The sequence below is a fragment of the Aedes albopictus genome, chromosome 3, assembly GCF_035046485.1.
Source record: "Aedes albopictus strain Foshan chromosome 3, AalbF5, whole genome shotgun sequence".
NCBI classification, from domain to species: domain Eukaryota; kingdom Metazoa; phylum Arthropoda; class Insecta; order Diptera; family Culicidae; genus Aedes; species Aedes albopictus.
The window spans coordinates 376,514,310-376,534,315 of record NC_085138.1 but is presented as its reverse complement, the minus strand read 5'-3'; the positions used below and the strand labels follow the sequence as shown (position 1 = coordinate 376,534,315).

At 39.8% G+C, this 20,006-nt stretch overlaps 1 protein-coding gene across 2 annotated transcripts in view; it reads left to right on the top strand.

Annotated features, from left to right (window-relative positions):
* The window catches only part of LOC109409873 (GTP-binding protein Di-Ras2), a 539,614-nt gene that overhangs the window by 467,848 nt on the left and 51,760 nt on the right, over nt 1-20,006 (top strand). For both annotated transcript variants that reach the window (XM_062855754.1, XM_062855755.1), the window contains exon 4: nt 7,957-8,469. In XM_062855754.1, the coding sequence (XP_062711738.1) occupies nt 8,381-8,469 (89 nt within the window). In that variant the 5' untranslated portion in view covers nt 7,957-8,380. The remainder of the gene's footprint in view (nt 1-7,956; nt 8,470-20,006) is intronic.

Here is a 20,006-nt window from a genome sequence, read left to right as displayed (position 1 = left end):
TTTTTGAAAATTTCAAAAGGCACCGCGGAAGCAAAAAGTTTGGGAACCTCTGCTTTAAGTGAATTATTCAATTTGTATATGCTTATTAGCAAACTTGAAATACACTGGATCTCTATTCCTCAAAGAATAAACCTTTAGTTTGTTCCGAGTACATTTTTCCAAGAATTATCCAAAATACAGTTTCAAATACTCATATACAGCATGCTCATTGCAATAATCCTGCGGACTTGTCAATTGACGTACACTGTGGTGCATAATTGATCGGACAAACGCTGATTTTCATACAAAATGGCCAAGTTTAAGATGCTGTAACTATGGTTTGCTTTGTTGGATTGAGCTCAATTTTTGACACGGAACTACAAATATGCTGAATTTTGTGTATACAAAGTATAAACTGTTTTCGTTCACAGGTCTGGGCGTGGCAAGGCGTTGAAAATATTGCAAAAGTGATCGGACAGCGGTACCCCTTTGATTTACACGCGTGCCGCTGTCCGATCACTTTTGCAATATTTTCAACGCCTTGTCACGCCCAGACCTGTGAACGAAAACATTTTATACTTTGTATACACAAAATTCAGCATATTTGTAGTTCCGTGTCAAAAATTGAGCTCAATCCATCAAAGCAAACCATAGTTACAGCATCTCAAACTTGGCCATTTTGTATGAAAATCAGCGTTTGTCCGATCAATTATGCACCACAGTGTATTTTCCGGAAGGATTTTTGGAAGAATTCTAGAAGCTATTCCCGTGAGGGGTCGTCAATATATGACGTAGCATTTTAGGGGGGGGAGGAGAGACCCTGGGGCCAAGGGCTGAAAGTCTCTTTAAAGTCAAATCAATCAACTCAGAGACCCTGGAATTGCTATGAGCCATGTAATAGGTATGCAAAAAAAGGCCACGTGGGGGAGTGGGTGTTGAAAATTGGCCAAAAATGCTACGTCATTTATGGACGGACTCTAAAAGCCTGAAAAATATTACCTAAACAAACCTCGAGGTATCCCGGTTAGAGTTCCTGAAAATTTTCCTGGAGGTATTTCCGGAAATGTATGTTGCTTGCTAGAATCCGTGGAGGTCTTATTGTAACAATTCCTGAATCCCTAAAGAAACTGATGAGGGGATTTCTGAAGGAATCACTGTAAATTTTTGGAAACTTTTTGGAGAAATTCTAATGGAAATTTATGGAGAAATCCCTACACTAAACTTGGGAGGAGATCCTTGGTGAGGTAATTGAAGTAATTCTATTGGATGAGCAATAAAACAATCGTTGGAGGAAACCCTTCAGATATTCCCGGGGGAACTTCTGAAACAGTTCTGTGACAAATTTGAGAAACAATTCTTGATGGACACTCTCACAACATCCCTGGAAAAATATCTAGAAAAATCTCAGGAGGAGTTCTTGGAAAAATCTTCGGAATACTTCTTGAAGGAATTTTTGAAGAACAACAGAATCTCGGGCATAATCCTGAAAGAATCTCAGGACGAATTTCGGAGAGAATTCCTTTGCAGGTGCTGCAGGGTGCATTCATTGGCGTAGCTAGAGGGGTTCCAGGGGTGTCTGGCACCCCTAGAATAAATTTGGCACTCCTTAGAATTTTCCTTGACAGTTGCCCAAAATCGAAAACTTCACACGATATTAATGGCGCATTTGAACAAAACTTAAGCTGCGCGTGGAATTACTTCATTACCTTTTTACGTTTTGGATAGTATACGGAGCCGCCAAACTACCAACATTATGACACAATCCCATAAGTTGGCCCAATCACTCAAATTTGAATAAATCGATTAAACTCACACTAGGTAGTTTACCTTTTAATCCAGCAAAAAAATATACTTAGGTAACAATAATCAACACAAATGTGTGTTATTTCAATCTAATTTTGATAAAACAGCATTTACCCTAAAATTACTTTTTGCGCCGAGCTACCCCCGATGGGTTGATGTATATCGCTTCGTTTTTGACAACATCGATGGTGGAGAAAGAGAAATGAACCTAATTTTGAGTGGTAAGTATAATGGATATGGGTAAAATGAACCCAAAAATATGAAGCTTTAGTATTCAATTTTATCCTTGCTTATTATTTTGATTAGAACCTTCTAATTAGGATTAAGCTGTAGCACTACACAAATATGTGTATAAGCGTTTTGGTTCTGGTAGTAGCCTGAGTGATCAATTTGAAATTAATTTTGTATGGAAAAATTCCTTTTGTTATCAAGATTCTAGTAATTTAGCAAATATTGATTACTGAGGCCCAAAATAAGAAGCTGGTAAATGCAGATTAGGCCTGATCAATTTTTAAAAATGTTCTCTCTGTTTCTCAAGTCCACCCCCATATTTTGATTGGTATCGAAGAAGAAGTAACTGGTCAAAGTTTCAGCCAAATCCATTGAAATTAAGAGATGCATCAAATCAATTTTGGGTTTTTCAAACTTCAAATTTGTCGAAAAGTAATTCTTTTTGCACAAATTTGAGGATAGACTTGTTTGCTACAAGTTTTCAGAACAAGATATGCCAATAAAATCTAGAGAAACATAAAATGTTTACATATTACATATTATGTAATATTTGTAAACCGATAAACCTTAAATGTTGATTTTTTTTTTCGAATGAGTGTAATCAGTTTCGTACCTTTTAATTCCGCCCTAATTGCTTATCCCTTGACAGATACGCGTATTTCGACTACCACTTGTAATCTTGCTCAGTGTCCTCAGCAATTAGGGCGGAATTAAAAGGTACGAAACTGATTACACTCATTCGAAGGGAGTATTCTGCTTAGAGGGTTCGAAAAATCGGTACAAGATCTTAAATGTTGAATTTTTGATAGAATTTGTTCTGGACCAACCTTTCACATTTATTTTTGGCTTTGCTGGAGGTATTTATAAGAACTCAATTCACGATAGATCTAGAATGATTTTTTGTGACTTCTCTGGGCAGAGTCTCCTGGTGTCAGCCATTTGCATGAAAGTCGCTTAGTTGGTTTTATCCTTTTTTTTTAACTTTCAGTTATTCAATTTTAAGTGCGTGACTTCTAGCGGATGACTTTTTGAAAGAAAATAGAAACTTTCTCAAACCAAATTTCAAGATGATTTCCTTCATCAAGCTCAATAAACTTCGTTGCAGAGACATATCGTTCAAATACAACAAACTGAAATTAATTTATCGCTCAATAAACCTCATTTGGAAATTTGTTTAATGATTCCTTCAGCATCTGTGTTTATTATGTTTTTTTTTTTTGGATTTTTTGAGCGTTTTCTCTGAAATTTCTTCAGCAATTCGTTTTACAGTTCCTTAACAATTTTTTCATCTATTTAATTGTGATTCCTTTTAAAATTCCTTATGATTTCATTATGATTCATTATAGTAGTAGTTATTGCTTCCAAAAATTATTTCGGCAGTTTGTATGTAAATTTTCTCGTATTTTTTTTTATGAATTCGGAAATTTATTTGAGATTTTCTTTGGCTATTTCATCAATAATTAATACGGCGTTCCGTTTGTGAATTACTCCGGTGTTCGTTCAGTGCTTTCTTTGGGAATTCCTTCGGCAATTTGATTGGAAAATCTTGCAGTAACTCCTTTCAAATCATCTTCAATCTTTTATTTATTTTTTTAATTTCCGACGAAATTTCTTAGACCATCAACGTGGAAATTTCTTAGACAATAATTTAGGGAATTCACAATTTCAGGAATTCTTTTGGCTATTTTTTGTGAATTTATTCGTTCATTCTTTTGTAAATTCCTTGACAACTCTTTTGGAAATACAGAAATTATCAATTGCGATTGCTCAAACAATTTACAAAACAATTCCTATAAAAATTGCAAAAGGAACTCCTGAAGAAATCTTTTTGAAAAAAAAATTCCAAATCCAATCCCAAAACAGATTGTCAAAATATATTTCAAAAGAGCTGCCGAAGACAGCTAAAAAAATCCTAAGGAATAAACGAATGATTTTAGAAAGACCATGTCAGAGAAATTCTCAAAAAAAAATGTTGGAGAAAACACCAAAGAGTTTCATAAGAAATTTTAGAAACGATGCCAATGAAGTGCTGAAGGAATTTTCAAGTAAGTTATTGAAGAAAATTTTAAAGAATTCTGAAAGAATTGTCCAACATTTTTTCAAAGAACTTCCCGAAGGAAATATCGAAGTAATTTTCCGAAGAAATTTACAAAGAATTTACCGAAGAAATTCCCGATTTTCCAGAGAAGTTTTCAAAAGAATGGCAGATGAAATTCCCAAATGATTTTTTTTTCCCAAAGGCATCATTTCCCTAGAAGATCCCCATGATTGCTTTATCCTCCCCAATATCTTCTGAAAATCGCAAACGTCCCTTAAGGACAAGGTATTTGGAGTACATTGCTCAAAATTTCTAGAGCACCGTTTTTTAGAACCGTTGAACGGAATTGGATTAAAATGCATCACGCTGTTGACAACCACTGAACAATTGGCGTGATGAATTTTCATACAAATCCGTTTAACGATTCTAAAAAACGGTGCTCTAGAAATTTTGAGCTAAGTACTCCAAATACCTTGTCCTTAAAAGATTCCCAATATCTCTTCAAATCCCCAACGTTCTCTAACAATACTTAACTTTTCATAAATTGGCTTCTTTAGTGGTGTTGGGGTATCCAGTTAGCCTAGTGGTTTAGGCTATGGTTCGCAAATCCGAAGACGGCGGGTTCAATTCCCGTTCCGGTCGGAAAAATTTTCTCGACTCCCTAGGCATAGTGTATCATTGTACTTGCCTCACAATATACAAATTCATGCAATGGCAGGCAAAGAAAGCCCTTCAATTAATAACTGTGGAAGTGCTCTTAAAACACAAGTTGAAGAGAGGCAGGCCAAGTTCCAGTGGGGACGTAAAGCCACAAAGAAGAAGAAGAAGTGGTGTTGAGATTATTCCATATTCTGAATCTGTAAGCCAAACTATGCCAAAATCCAAAATTTCATGAATTTTGGTGCCCGGGAACCTATTTAAAAATCAATTTGAAGTTTGTATGGGAGCGTTTTGTTGAATCAACCCTCGTCGCATTTTGTACTGGGCAGAGCTGTCAAGCAGTTGCCCAGCTGTCAAAAGGTGGTATCAAAAAATCTCTTTGAAATTGGTTTAAGGTACCAAAAACAAGTTTTAAAAATCTGAAAAAAAACATGGTGGCTAAGAAAAATGTGCTCTTTCGTATAAAACCAAAAAATCAAAACATTTTTCAAAATTTAAAAACCCAAATTGTCCAACTTTTCATAAAATGCCCAACTTGTCGTTTAGATTTCCCAAAGGCATCATTTTCCTAGAAGATCCCCATGATTCCTAAGATAACTTTATTTTCCCCAATATCTCCAAAAATCCCCCAACTTCTCGTAAGTTTCCTTTATCCGCCCCAATATCTCCAACGTTCCCTAAAAAAATCCGTAATATCTTCTGAAAATCCCCAACGTTCTTTAAAAATGTCCAACTTTTCCTAAAATGTCAATCTTGTTGCTTAGATTTACCAAAGACATCGTTTTCCATAAAGACCGCTATGATTCCTACGTTTCCTTTATCATCTCCTAAAATCCCAAACGGTTCCTAAAAATACCCGACTTCTCCTTAAACGCCCAACTTATTTCCAAGATTTTTTAAAAGCATCATCAGCCTTGAAGACCCCCATGATTGGATCCAAACCCTATGAAATTTTTTTTAACACTCTTTTGAATTGTTAATTTTATTCGGTAAAATTGATATCACGAGGGCCAGAAGTTGGCGTATCTTGGTCAAATAAGTAAACTAACCTTCAAAACGCTAGACACCCATAAATCATCTTAATCTTAGCTATATTTGCTTAGGGGGTGCATATTACCCTACCTTCCCCTAATACACATTCGTCGACGCTTTCGCTCCGTTGCAAAATAAGTTAACTGCACGTTGCACTTAGTATGCGCACGCGTCTTACGAAATCCAACCAAAGATATTGTTTAACTGTCAAAGAAACATTTTTAGAGAACAAGTTCGTGCGTGTTTTGTAGAAGAACTTTTTTAACAGAAGGTTAGTTTTCGTATTGGGGGGTGGAAGCTCAGGTAAAATATTATCTCCTGGGCGCCCATTAAAAACACCACCCCCGGCGAAGACTGGCGCTCGAGCCTAGCTATTTAGCACTGTAGTTGGAGGAAATGCCAATGCAGAACCCGTAGCTTCCGGGAAGGTAAGCCCAGTTCCCGGGGTTAGTGGGTTGGTGTCAGGCCCCGCGAAACAGCCGTAAAAAGGCTAGCACCGAAAAATTATGACAAGAAGAATGCGAACCGATACCAATGGCGACGACCACAGCGACGAAAAGGGACTTGCGATTGGAAGCTCGGTACGTGGAACTGCAGATCTCTCAACTTCATCGGGAGCACCCGCATACTCGCCGATATACTGAAGGACCGCGGGTTCGGAATCGTAGCGCTGCAGGAGGTGTGTTGGACAGGATCTATGGTGCGAACGTTTAGAGGTAATCATACCATCTACCAGAGTTGCGGCCACACACGTGAGCTGGGAACAGCTTTTATAGTGATGGGCGACATGCAGAGGCGCGTGATCGGTTGGTGGCCGATCGACGAAAGAATGTCCAGGTTGAGGATCAAGGGCCGATTCTTCAACTTCAGCATAATAAACGTGCACAGCCCACACTCCGGAAGTACTGGTGATGACAAGGACGCATTTTACGCGCAGCTCGAACGCGAGTACGATCGCTGCCCAAGCCACGACGTCAAGATCATCATAGGAGATTTGAACGCTCAGGTAGGCTAGGAGGAGGAATTCAGCCGACGATTGTTAAGTTCAGCGCCCACCAGCAGACGAACGAAAACGGCCTGCGACTCATTGACTTCGCCGCCTCCAAAAATATGGCCATACGTAGCACCTTTTTCCAACACAGCGTCCCGTATCGTTACACCTGAAGATCACCAAAGCAAACGGAATCTCAAATCGACCACGTTATGATTGACGGATGGCACTTCTCCGACATTATCGACGTCAGGACCTAGGGGCCGTCCATAAACCACGTGGTCATGTTTTTGGGACTTTGCAACCCAACCCCCCCCCGCGTGGTCATTAGTCCACACAAAATTTTTTATTTGTCCATACAAAATGGTCATTGGCCAACCCCCCCGGGACAACGTGGTTTATGGACAGCCCCCTCTCGTGGCGCCAACATCGACTTCGACCACTATCTGGTGATGGTCAAACTGCGCCCAAAACTCTCCGTCATCAACGATGTACGGTACCGGCGACCACCACGGTACAACCTAGAGCGACTGAAACAACCGGACGACGCCAAGCAGCGAAAATTAGACTGATAGTGAATGCATCGTGAATGCTGCTACCGTAAACTGAATATTATGATGGCGAAATAATACTTCAAATTTGTCCTTATTTAATGTAGAAATATTTAAATAAGGTAGATTTTACGATACGATTACCTCAGATATTGAAGGGCTCATAAAAAGCGCTCTTCAAACAAGTACATCACCATATTGCATAATGTGTTGTCATTAGCGTGTTGGATTCTATCAGGGCACGAAGTACAACATCCTACAAGCATCTCCCACGCACGTCGCAATAAAAAAAGAACGAAACAAACACATTCCCTTAAGCATCCGGAGAAAAGCAAAATCCCCATCAAGATCCTCATAAACATTGGCATAATTGAGTTTTCATTAATTTGCTGACTAACAAAAGGCACATCAAATGAGCCTCTCATCCTCTGCGCTTCGGAGGTGGTGCCTCTCTAATGTCTTCCTTCCCCACCGACGATAAAACACTCACTACACCACCCAGACGAAGCCGAAAGTTACCACTCTCGTATAAACCACCGCAGTCCGCCGGGACCACCCGTGGTCTTTCATCGTCGTCATCGTCGTCGTCGTCGGCGACGGGCGGACTGCAGTCACATAAAAGCACATAAACACCGCCCTAATAATCCTCTTTTCATCCCCATTTATTTCAGACCGGCCAACTTTCATCGCTGGGAAAAAGTCCTTCCCGGGTGCTGCTTCGGCTGCTATCCAGCCAGGAAAGCCGAGTCAAGTGAAACTGTGGCGCGCGAACACCCACGCCAGCTCGCCTAGTTCTGGCTAGATAAAACCCCTAGGGTTTAGAGATCCTTCGAAGCAACTTGATCAAAGCCTCCAACGGAGTAATAATTATTTCCACAAGCCACTGGCTGACTGACTGGAGAGGCAGAGGAGAGGCTGTACGAGAGACACTAAAGAAACTTTGGCTTTTTTTCGGTAAGACTTCCTCCCCCGAGGCGATTGACCAACGTCGGAGTGGTGTCCGTTTGTGTGTGCTAGCAGCAGGACGAGCAGGAGCAAGTGGGACTTCGGTGTGGAAGGAAGTGAAGTGGGCCAACGAGCCGGTGCTGTTCCAAAATGAAGGGCCGACATCTGAGGAGGCGCTTCAGCCTGCAGCCATCGTTCATGAAAGATGACAGCCCCGAGGATAGACCGAAACGAGAAAAGTGAGTTGGGTTTTTTTACTTAAGAGTAAGAAATTTGATAGAGTATTGCATTGCTTTGATCTCGAAGTGCTTACCATGTGGTCATTTTAAGTTGTCATCATGTTTTGATAGAGCTTCTTTTCATGCATCGTCTTCTTGATGTATTTATATTGTTTTCCTTCTAATCTACATGTCCTCGACTTATGTTTCTCATGATGTAATTTTTAGGCTATTGCAGTCAGTACGCTGAATTTATTTGTTCAGTTCATTTTTCTTGAGAAAAGGGGCCATTCTTCGACAACATTAGGATATTTCATAATATCCAAATTATCTTGGAGTCCCGAACTTCAGGTCTATAGGCAGTAGTATTTATACAAAGTAACGTATCGCCTATGCTTACTGGACCAACTGGAAATTTTTACTATATTTTTCAAAAAGTGCTTCAAACCATTTTTTTTTACTTCTAAACCATAGGGGGATAAATCTGCTCATCAGACACCCTAACAGGAAGGTTAGGGTAGTGTGGGTTAAGGTCGTCTTCTACAACGCCGGTAGAAGCCAGGACTACTCTCTCCTCCACCCACTAAAACACATTCCTATGGTCGCCAAACCCTACGTCTCTCCGGAACCACCAAGAAGGTATTGCTTCAGAGAGGGGCTAGTGCATATCGCACCCTCAAGGTTAGCTGCCGTAGCCTAGCAGCAACGAACATCGATGACTCGCTTTGGAGAGTCCATCACGATAGCCTGCTGGCGCTCAGCCAGTTTCCCGAGTGGTCCTCGCCACTCCCTTTGTCCTCGGAAGGCGGGCAGGGTCAACCCCGCCCGCGCCCTACTGCTGAGCGGACATCAAGAACTGATGCCCACATGCAACCCGATCTGACCTGCCCGCAAAGGAAGAGTATTACTACCCTTCAGGATCTATCAGATACATCCGTAGGTTGCAGACAGCAGAGTCTCACCTACCCCGACCCTTGCCGGGGACCCCTTTCCAACCGCGGGCTCAGATCCAACCCAGTAGACTGACAGCACCGCTACCGGGACTTCCTCTCCGCGGCCACTTAATCGCTGTAAGGGTCGATCTCGACCGCAGAGCACCGGTATGACCTACGAAGCCGACTTCGAACCCCTGGAACACCTCTTGTACTGCATCTGGACTAGCCATTCTCCGAGTCCACGCGCCACCTCCTCTGTAGCTCCCAGACGATATGGGTGATTGATAGCCGTTGAAACGGCATTCCAGCTAATCTCATCCCTACACATTCTCTGGACCAAGTTGTCCGGAGTTGTGTCCTCCCCGCATGTGGCAAGCATGCGGTCACGCATTGTGCGAAAACGCGGGCACACGAACAAAACGTGTTCCGCCGTTTCCTCTAAACCATTGCACACTGGGCATTCGGGAGAATCCGCATGCCCGAAACGGTGTAGATACTGTCGGAAGCAACCATGACCTGTAAGGACCTGTGTCAGGTGGAATGTAACTTTCCCATGGCGCCTATTAATCCAACTATCTACCCTCGGTATCAACCTATGGGTCCACCTTCCTTTGGTGGAACTGTCCCACGCGCGCTGCCATTTGACCATAGAGGCCATCCTGACAGTCTTGCGTATGCCTCTTGTGCCGCGCATTTCGAAGCACTCCGTGTCCTCACTGATAAGAATGCTGATAGGCACCATACCAGTAATGACACAGAGAGCGTCGTGTGACACGGTACGGTACGCGCTTGCAACCCTCAGACACATAAGCCTGTAAGTACTTTCCAGCTTCCGTCGGTAGCATTCAGTACTTAGCGCGGTACCCCACGCCGGGCCGCCATACCTAAGTATGGACGTAGCAACACTAGCCAGAAGCTTGCGCTTACTGGCGTACACCGCTGAGCTATTGGACATCATCCGGGACAGTGCCGCAATAGCTGTGGAGGCTCTTTTACAGGCATAATCGACGTGGCTACCGAAGATAAGCTTATCGTCGATCATCACGCCCAAGTGTTTGACGGAGCGCTTTGACAGGATAGTGCACTCTCCTACACTGATCTCCGTCTGCTGCTCCGACTTCAGGTTGTTAACAACCGTCACCTCTGTCTTGTGGTGAGCCAGCTCCAGTTTCCTGGACCGCATCCACGCCTCCACAACCTTGATCGAGTGGTCGGTAGTCAACTTCACCTCCTCGATCGTTTCACCGTAGACTTCGAGCGTAATATCGTCGGCAAATCCGACAATCACCACTCCCACTGGGTATTCCAACCTCAACACCTCGTCGTACATGACATTCCATAACACCGGACCCAGGATGGAACCTTGCGGGACTGCTGAGGTTATGTGAAAGCACTTCCGACCCACCTCCGTGTCGTAAACTAGTACGCGATTCTGGAAGTACCTTCCGAGAATCTTGTACAAGTACTCCGGTATCCCCAGACGCAAGAGCGCATCGGCAATAGCAGCCCAACTGGCGCTATTAAATGCATTCCTTACATCCAGAGTCACTACCCCGCAGAAGCGAATTCCCCTCCTCTTAGGCTCGAGTGCTTTCTCGGCGGTTTTTGTAACCGACAAGATAGCGTCTACGGTGGACCTCCCCTTCCGGAAGCCATACTGGTTGCTCGAGAGACCATTTACGCCCTCAGTGAACCTCAACATTCTATTGAGGATGATCTTTTCGAGCACCTTCCCCGCCGTGTCAATCAAGCATATTGGTCTATATGCCGACGGGTCTCCGGGTGGTTTCCCCGCCTTTGGCAATAGTACCAGGCTCTGCCTCTTCCAAGCTTCTGTAAAAACTCCCTCGTCCAGGCATTTCTGCATAGCAGACCTGAACATCTCGGGAGCTTCTGCAATAGCTACTTTTAAGGCCAGGTTCGGAACTCCGTCCGGACCTGGGGCCTTACCTACGCTAAGGGACTTAGCTATCCCCGCAAGTTCCACATCGGTGACCCTTTCCTCATCGCCAGCCCCAGTCCCCGGCTGTCCTACGAAAGGAGGCCAAGGACCAGGATCATGACGCGGAAAAAGTCCTCCAAAGATGCCCTCCAACATCTCTGGAGATTGCTCTGTAGGAGCCATCACACCTCTCGTCTTGGCCATAACGATCCTGTAGGCGTCACCCCACGGGTTCGTATTGGCACTCTGACAGAGACCCTCAAAGCAGGCCTTTTTGCTTGCTCTTATCTCGGTCTTGAGCGCGGCTTTTGCAGCGGCGAACACCACCCGCCGTTCGTTTCGCTCTTCCTCTGATCGTGCTCGCTGCACCCGCCGCCTAGCCCGTAGGCAGGCGCGGCGCAGGTCCGCAATCGCGTCGGTCCACCAGTAAGCCGGTGGCCTCCCATTTCTAGGGTGGACTCGCCTAGGCATGGTCGCATCACACGCACGTGAGAGCACCGCTACCTGCTTCAAACCATTTTCTACCTTAAGAGTGTAACTTAGTCAAGAAGTTAGTTTATAAACATTCCATAACCATTGCTGTGTCTTGCCTTTCAACTATCAAGGGAAAAAAATTGGAGTTGTACAAAAAAATGACGATTTGAATAAAAATCCGACTCAGATTACACCAAATTTCTGCACGGTGACGTGTAAACCTAACTCGATAATTTAAATTATGTTATGAAATTTTCCACTAAAATATAATGAATGGCTCTCATAGAGTATAGAAATAGGGTTCTAATGCAACTTTCATTTCAAAATTTGGTCGAACCAATTTTGAATTACACGGAAAACCAAGTTTTCGTACAGATTTAGGAAAAACATGTAAGTTTAGGTAAAGTTTTTATGCTAAAAATTCCATATAAAATTTGTGAAAAGTACCTACGAAGTACCCTTTATCTTTCGATAGAGTCTAAGCAAGAGTGGATTAAATGAAAGATGACTGAGCTATGACCGAAAAACATGTCCATGTTTTTGAGGAGTTGCACACTGTTTCCAAAGGCCCAATTTCGTGATCGAAATTGTTTTGGGCATGAAAAAATGATTTTAGAGATTTGGTGTCTTCGAAGAAGTTGTTTGGTATTTCAGAGCCCTTCTTTTGGAAGTATCACTAATGTGATTAATCCACCTAAAAGTGAGATAGAAATTCGATTTTTTTCGTATGTGAAGCTAGCGTGTTTATGTCTTCAGCAAAATTGTAGAAAATGTCGTTATGAGAAAACTTGCCGAACAAACTTTTGCTCTATCTGCTCAATTTCTAGAAATATGGGCTATTATTTCTGAATGGCCCCTTAAAATTAGTTTTTTGTTGTAACTTTTTCCAGACATTTTTGGGAATGTTCAAATGTTCTACAAAGTTATTTAATACGACAAAATACGTGTTTCTTCTGAAGACGGCAACATTGTATCTATGATAGTTTTTGAGATATTTACTAATTTATTTTGAAAAGTAGCCTTTTTTACAGTTTTGTGACATTTAGAGAGGCAAAATGGGGCAAGATTTTTCAATGAAAGAAGTTTATAATAGGTGTAAATTTTCGTTTCAACTCAGGCTGGGCACTTGCTTCCTTGACAGTAAAATTGAGCTATGAAATATTTTAGTTCGTAACTGAAATTTTCAAAAAATTAAAAAAGTTTTGAAGATAGAACTTTGTCGTCTTCAAAGAAAACATGCATTTCATCATATATAATAAGTTTGTAGAAAATTTAAAAATTCCTAACAGAAAATGACCTTGAAAATCGTTAACAGAAAATGACCCATATCTTACAAAACGGAACAGATAGGACAAAAGTTTGTTGCAAGAAGTTGTTTGATAGACAAGAATCCTTCTTTTGATAGTATTACTTTTGTGATCAATTCACCTAGTAGTGAGATGAAAATTCAGTGTTTACCATATGTGAATATAGTATACTGATGTCTTCAGGAAAGTTGTAGGAAATATCAATATAAGAAAACTTGCCGAACAAACTTTTGTTCTATATGCTCCATTTTGAAAGATATGGGTCATTTCCTGAAAACGACCCCTAAATATCAGTTTTTTCATTGTAACTTTTTTCAGACATTCTTAGGAATTTTTAAATGTTCTACGAAGTTATTATACAGGGGATGGCCAAAATGTTTGGGATAGGCAACTTTTTTTCTCTCACAAAAAAGTTCAACATGCTATAACTTTTCATAGAGTGCATCAAAAAATCTCAAATTTTGTCTGTTTGTCAACCTATTATATGTGCATCATTGGTACAACTTTGGGCTCGATTGATTAATATTTCACAAAGTTAGTACCGTTCGGGTAAAACACCTTTTTTTAGACAACTCATTTTTAAGCTGTCATATCTCGGAAACCAGTGAACCGACTTGAATGAAATTTTGAACGTACACTAACAATATGTAAATGCTTCACACACTATTTAAACGTTGAAAAAAGTTATCATAGATTGACACTTCTTGGACTTTTCTCGAAAAAATGTAATTTTTTTACATCAATGTCAATAAATTTTAGTGCTGATATCCAAAGATTTTCCACTTCTGTTCTCAAATTAACTCTAATCAGATATATTAGAGCCTATTTAGAATGAAGGAAGAACACATTTAATAATTTGTGTGTGGTATTGTAAATTTTACTTATTTTCCAGTATATGGGTAAAAATTTTAACCCGGTATAACTTAATTCGCCGTGAGAAAATATTACATTTTATAACGTCGTATTAAGTATCAATATATTGTTGATAAACGTTAAAAAATTCATTCAATTCGGTTCACTGGTTTCCGAGATATGACACTTCAAAAAGTAGTTGTCTAAAAAATAGTGTTTTACGCGAACGGTTCTAATTTCGCGAAAAATTAATCAATCGAGCCCAAATTTGTACCAATGATGCACATATAATAGGTTGACAAACAGTCAAAATTTGAGATTTTTTGATGCACTCTATGAAAAGTTACAGCATGTTGAATTTTTTTGTGGGAGAAAAAAAGTTGCCTATCCCAAACATTTTGGCCATCCCCTGTATATGATAAAATACATGTTTTCTTTAAAGACGACAAAGTTCTATCTTCAATACTTTTTGAGTTTTTCGAAAATTTCAGTTACGAACTAAAATATTTCACAGCTCAATTTTGCTGTCATGGAAGTAAGTGTCCAGCCTGAGTTGAAACAAAATTTACACCTATTATAAACTTCTTTCATATTTAGTTGAAAAATCTTGCCCCATTTTGCCTCTGTAAATGTCACAAAGCCGTAAAAAAGGCTATTTTTTAAATAAATTATTGAATATCTCAAAAACTATCATAGATACAATATTGGCGTCTTCTGAAGAAACACGTATTTTGTCATACTAAATAACTTTGTAGAACATTTTAAAATTGCCAAAAATGTCTGGAAAAAGTTACAACAAAAAAACTGATTTAAGGGGCCATTCATAAATAATGGCCCATATCTCTAGAAATTGAGCAGATAGAGCAAAAGTTTGTTCGGCAAGTTTTCTCAAAATGACATTTTCTACAACTTTGCTGAAGACATAAACACGCTATCTTCACTTACGAAAAAAATTGAATTTCTATCTCACTTTTAGGTGGATTAATCACATTAGTTATACTTCCAAAAGAATGGCTCTGAAATACCAAACAACTTCTTCGAAGACACCAAATCTCTAAAATCAATTTTTCATGCCCAAAACAATTTCGATCACGAAATTGGGCCTTTGGAAACAGTGTGGGTTGACCCCAAACTTTTGCACGGGAGTGTAGAATGATGAGCACGAGGATGTTGATGTGTGGCTCTTGTTCGTTTTCCAGTCCGGGGGGCGGTTGGTAGGGTCCATTATGAGTTGCCGTTAGCCGATATCCAAGTTTCCGGGTCCGTTTGAGCATATGCTAAGAAGAGGGTCAGGTGTCAGGGTCAGTCGCTCTCGGGGGGAGGATTAACGGACGAAAAATTGCAAGTGCGGGGGCTGGGATCGAACTCATGACCATCCTGAAGGTATTTTATTCTGAAATATTATTCCTCAAATTGTGGCTTTTGAAGGTGACGGTGTACAAAATTAAAAATTAAAAATGTGCACAAAGTAAAATAAAAATTTAACAATTTGTTTGTTAACATCGCAGCCCCCCTGGACTGGCTTCACGACACCCCCACACAACCCCCCCCCCCTCCCCTTCCCTGGGGCTGCGGACCACCGGTTGGGAACACGTGCACTAGATGCTAGTTTACCTTCTACATCGGCAAAGTTTGAGTACTGACCAAGAGCTATCACGTGTGGCCAGGCCATTCACTTTTTGGAATTACGACCTCAGATGACAACACTGATCGATCTACATAAGACCGTCAATTAACTGGGGTGTTGCCAGTTATCAAGTGAAGTATCAACTTCTCTATCGAGAGCAGATAGAAAAGCGTCGTCTTCGGCAAAGTTGTTCAGAAGGACAAGAACATTCTGGTTATTCACCAATTAATTGGTGATTTCACCGCAAGGTGACGCTAGTTTTCAAGTAAAGTTTTAAACTTCTTTATCTCGTTAACGAAAGCAGATAGAAATGTGTCGTCTTCGACACATTTGTAAGCAAGGACAAGAATATTCTGATTATTCACCAATTAATTTTAATTGAATTAAAACCATAGATAGCGCTAGTTTTCTATTAAAAATTTAGACTTTTGACGAAATAGTCATCCAAATCATATAGAAATGTGTCGTCTTCGGCGAAGTTGTTCAGGACAACAACATTCTGGTGATTTTACCGCTAATTTGTCTATCCCATACCGGATCTGAGATACAGGTTGGACGCGATTATCCGGGAGCTCGATTATCCACCAAAAACATCTCGATTATCCGGGTGTCAAATAATCGTTTGCTTTTTTTGGACAATTTTGGATGTCAACATGTCAAAAGCTGCAGGAAATTAAAAATAAACAACAAGAATTATTTTTGATGTGTTAATTCTCCACTAAATTTCCATTCTTAAAATATGTGATAACAATATTGTCAGCCGTTGAATTTAAGCACTATATTATCACACAACTTATCTTCTATGTTTATCGATCTGTTTTTGATTGAATAATAAATAAAAAAAAGTATGGCTCGATTATCCGTAAATTCCGATTAACTGGGGTGATTCTTTTGGAGTTACCTAGATGATCGAATCGGACCTGAATTGAGCTATTTATAAATCTGCAAAATCAGTGTTGCCATCAATAACAAATTATTTGTGTCGCAATGTGAAACCATGCACTTAAGGTACACTACAACATTGTCGAACATTCAAATTGCCTATGTCGTCACACCATATCTGAGATATTGAACTATATTTGAATCTGTTTGATCAGTGATGCCAACAATAATAAATGTTTTGTGTCGCAATGCGTAACAATGACCCGCACTTGAGGCGTACTACAACATTGTTGAACATTCGAATGGCTTATCTCACACCGGATCTGTGATATTGAGCTATGTTTGAATTTACACGAGCAGTGTTGCCAGCTACAAAAATTGTGTAATTAAATAACGTAAAAAAAATCTGTATTTTAAAATGACGCCAAAGATACCGCTTGACTTCTACATAATCTTAACTGCACAACCGAATTGGATATGTTGTTTCAAAATCGTTTTGACCGATTTTTAACATTATGCAGTGTCGCCAGTTGCAGAAATAATTTTGAAGAACCAAATTTTACAAAGACTCAAAGTGCTCAAGGTAAACTTGCTGATATTGTGTTACGTTACTTTAAACTACAATGAACATGAACACTATGCCAATTGTAGTGAATTATACATTCAGATTTTTATTTAAAGTTCATCAGTGCTGCCAGCTTTAAAAAAACTCGTTTTATTCTATTCTAAATCAATAGGACAGATCGGTGAAGTACTAGATTTGTAGTTATGAGCTGAATTTTAATATGCTGAGAAGGTCAGTTCTCCGTTTCTGCAATGAAATGGTGCATAAAGCGAGGGTATTATGATTCCTTGTCTAAATTGATGCTGTTTGAGCAAAACTAGTTTTGTTTATTTCTTCAATATGGAAGGCTGATACAAATTTATTTTTGACTTTTTGTCTCTCCACCAAAGGGGGGGGGCCTTCAAAAATGTTTAACTAAATTTCGCATTTTGAGGGGGCACATGAAAAATATTTATAAAAATATCGGGTCTTGCTGAATATTCTTTAACAAATCCGATGAGTTTTTAATTTTTTTCACAATAAATGCTTTATTATTTTCATCCCCCCTCCTCGACCAGCCAAATAGTGGTGGGACAAAAAGTAAAATAAATATTTGTAACAACCTAATTAAGTAAGTTTTAAAAATTAAAGTTTTAGTTTTAAATATTTTATCAGTTTCCCGAATAATCGTAAATATGTTTATTTCAAACGAAATTTGTCTCTGTGTTTGAGTGCTGGGTTCTGCGTCCTTAGCACGCGTCGCTCGAAAACTTCGAGTGCTTGCAGGTCCTCCTCGAACATGATCCATGTCTCGTATCCGTAGAGGACCACCGGTCGTATCAGCGTCGTGTAGGAATACCACGATAAAATCCTCGAATAATCTCAAGATGGACCCCGAGGAATCCATAGTAGAAGCCCCATAGGGAAATCTATTGTGGAGTCCTGAATAAATTTCTTGATGGATTCCAGAATAAATTGTTTGACTAATTTCTGGAGAAATGACTGAAGGCTTCCATAAGTTTATTTCTAGAAGTTCCTAAAGGAATCTCTGACGAAATTCCTGATTGTATTCCTGTGTAGAATATTCCAGGGTCATTCTGCTGGAAAAATTCTATGAGGAATTATTGGAGAAATCCTTACAGAAGTTCCAAGCGGAAGTAATCAGAGCAGGAGTTTCTAAGGGAATTTCAACAAATATTTTGAAGGTATCACATAAAAATGCCTCGGAATATACTTAGGTGAATGGATTCTCATACAATTTCCCAGAGAATATCCCGAAGCCGCAGTAGTAGATATCTCTGGATCAATCGTAGCAAGAATTTCTAGAGAAATCTCACCACGAATTCCAATAGGAATTATGAGAAGACATGTGAGAAGGGCGTTACAGACATTGCGAATTTCCACTTCTCCCGTTCCTCCTAGGAGTATTTCCAATTATTTGTGTAATCTCTGGCAAGTAACAAGTAGAACCGACTCCTCTCTATCTGATAACGGTATAAGTTTATATAAATATATTGAACTACATCTTGTAAAGACGGAAGAAGCTGAGACGTGCAATGGGTGTTCCGCCCTTTTCACATGTTGGTCTATAGTAAGAAAAATATTTATAATGGAATCTCTGAAATTAAACCCTCTGAAAAATATATGGAACAGCTCCTGAAACAGTCCCAGCAGTAAATCTAACATATAATCCTATAAATCTATAACAATCAGTATTTAGCATAAAATATCTGTGGACATTTTATATTTTTTTTTTCATATTGAGCCGAGGAATTGAGTTCTACACCAGCGACACGTGTTTTAGAATATCTGACACCAACTTATAATCTCATCAATTGGCAATGCTTGGCAGTTGTACTGTTTGAGAAGTAAACGTGTGTGCTGACACACATTTCACCGACGGTGGCGATTCCTTTAGACGTTTCATCAAAGATTCCTCCACTTATTTTTTTTTTATTTGACAATTCTTCAAGAGATTCTTGCAGGAAATTTTGCAGAGGTTCATCCGAGTATTCATCCCGGAATTCCTCTATCGATTCTTTCAGAAATTCAGATTTGTTTGCAGAAATGCTTTCCAATTTTTTTTCCTAGATTTTCGAAATGTTCTCTCATTAATTTCTCTGTAAATTCCCTTAGGGTTCTTTTCAGGAATTTTTCCAGGGATTCTCTCTGTTATTTCTTCATATGTTACTGCTTTTCAACCGATTCATTAGAAAGCTCCTCCATGGAGTTTCCCAGTAGGTCCCCAGATATTCCTCAGATATCATAAACTTCTCGTGATGTTTATTGGACCTCCCTTTAGGGATTCTTTCAGATTTTTTGTGTGACTTTATTCAGGAATCTCGTCAAAGATTCTTTTCTGAGGAATATCTCAAGAAATTTATTTTGGAATAACAGTCGAGGACTCTTCAGTTTTCCAGGCATTGCTTCAGAGATTCCTTAAACATATCATTTTTTAGCATATTTCATTTGATGATTCCTTTAATAATTTCCCAGACTTGATTTAAAATTTTACAGCTGAATTTTTCTCCGAAATTCCTCTAGGTAAATTTCTTTGTGGATTTTTATTCACTTATACCTTTCAGACATTTTGCAAGAAATTGTTTTAAGAACTCCTGCAGAAGTCTCTCCGGAACATGTGTGAGATCATCCTCCAGATATCCCTTCAAAAATTTATCACAGGATTTATTCAAGAATTCCTCCAGTACATTTGTCTGCAATTTCTGCACGGACCCACAGATTCTTTTTTTATAACATGGCCTACTTCAAAAATTTCTTCGCGGTTCAATTCAGAAATTTCTCAAAGATGGTCTTTTGAAATCCCTTCAGGGATTTTTAAGGAACGTTTCCAGGATTTTTTTCCTTTAATGTTTCCAATAGTTTCTCATAAATTTCTAGACACTCTCGCATGGAGTCCAAGGGTCTCAAGGATTGCCCCCAGGTATTCCCCAAGGATTTCTCCAGGAACTCCTCTAACGATTACTTCAGAAACTAC